Source organism: Myotis davidii, unplaced genomic scaffold (genome assembly GCF_000327345.1).
Source record: "Myotis davidii unplaced genomic scaffold, ASM32734v1 scaffold134, whole genome shotgun sequence".
NCBI lineage: Eukaryota > Metazoa > Chordata > Mammalia > Chiroptera > Vespertilionidae > Myotis > Myotis davidii.
In genome coordinates, this window is record NW_006288853.1 from 4,953,317 (window position 1) to 4,954,893 (window position 1,577).

General features: G+C 65.7%; 1 protein-coding gene across 1 annotated transcript in view; it reads left to right on the forward strand.

Annotated features, from left to right (window-relative positions):
* The first annotated feature begins 1,139 nt into the window (after positions 1 to 1,139).
* DDIT4 (DNA damage inducible transcript 4) overlaps positions 1,140 to 1,577 on the forward strand; it is a 2,298-nt gene continuing 1,860 nt past the window's right edge. Inside the window, exons 1-2 of the mRNA XM_006761020.2 lie at positions 1,140 to 1,297; positions 1,422 to 1,574. Coding sequence (XP_006761083.1) covers positions 1,482 to 1,574 — 93 coding nt within the window. The 5' untranslated portion in view covers positions 1,140 to 1,297; positions 1,422 to 1,481. The remainder of the gene's footprint in view (positions 1,298 to 1,421; positions 1,575 to 1,577) is intronic.

A 1,577-nucleotide genomic window follows, 5' to 3' on the forward strand; every position in this document is an offset into this window, starting at 1 on the left:
GGATCCTCTTGTTTCAGACCGATAAACCTTTAAAGAAATTAAGGTCCAGGAAGTCTCAATCTATCCCCACCCTCAGCAATCACTGTGTCTTCCAGCACCGCTGCCTGGCCAGGCCAGATTTCCTGTGGCCCCACCTGAATGATGAAACAGGGGATGGCCATTGCGCTCCCGGGCTTTCCGAGATACAGATCCTTGGTCCTGATGCAACTCTTGGTGTCTTTTACACAAAGCTCCGTGGACGCAGGGGCGCTAGGACCCGACGGACGCCCGGAGGTGCTCGGCCGCAGCGGCCCCAGAGTCACTTTTGCACCGCGGACGTCAGTAGGGACCAGGGTGGCTCAGTGCATCCATGTGATTTGGGTCCCAGTTCTCAGCCCCAGGACCAGGCGCTGGGAGCCCCAGCCCATCGACTCTCCTTTAACCCCCTCCCCCAACCCTTTCCTTGGGAGCAGTTGGGAGATGGTGGCGGACACGGTTTGGGGACTAGGCGCATGGGGGAGGGGGGACACGGACCCCCCTCCCATTAACCCATCCCCTGGGACTGTAGAGTAACTGGCGGGTGGGCAGTGGGCTGCGGGGAAGGGGGAGCTCGGAGCCCCGAGCTGCCCAGTTTGGGGACCCCATCCCCATATCCGATCACTCGCAGGGCAGGGTTAACGTGGGGTACGTGAGGGAGGGCCGGCCACATTCAAGTCAGCTCCCCGCGGGCATCCATCCGTGCGCCCAGCGGTACGCTTGGCTCCAAGTTCCCAGACTTGGGCAACCGTTTTCCCGGCCCACCGCCCCTTCCAGCTCCCCGGCCTCTCCCCCCGCGCGGGGGCGGCTCCCCCATCCCCCCGCAACACGACCCCATAATAAACAAGTCCTTCCTTGATCCACCCCTGCCGCGAGCGCCCTCGGGGACCTTGGCAGCTGCAGCGGCCGAGGAGCCTTTCTCGAAAGGGGGCGTGGCCACCGCTCGGGGTTCGGCCGCCGAAAGTGCTGGGGCTCAGCAGGGGCGGGGCCAGGCCGCTGTCACCGGGCAGGAGAGAACGTTGCGAACGTGCGCCCGGCGCCCATTGGCGGAGACCGGCCACACTCCCGCGTCTGGATTGGGCTGCTGTTCCTAGGGGGCGTGGCTTCTCCGAGCCAGTCCTTATAGGCCTCTCCGCGCTGGTGCTGGGGACCGCGGCTGGCCGAAGGGTGCTGAGAGTGGTTGGAGCGGACAAGTCCGGGCAGCGCTCGGGGACTGCCACCGGTTCGCGCACTCATTCAAGCGGCTCTCGTCCCAGTAGTTCTCGCTGACCGCGCTTAGCTGGTGAGTGTTCCTTCTCGAGGTTCCGACCCCTGCGCGGGGAGGCCTCCGCCGTGCGGGTCCCTGCCTTCCCCGTCTGGTCCAGCCCCCACACTGACGCCAGGTCCGTGCCCCTCTTGTCTTGCAGCGTCTTCGGCGCTCCCGTACCCTGAGCTCATCTGCCAACGTGGTGGTGTCGGTCCGCACCATGCCTAGCCTTTGGGATCGCTTCGCGTCGCCCTCCCCCTCTGCGTCTGCGTCCTTGTCCCGAACGCCCACCCCCGATCAGCCCCCGCCCTCGGCC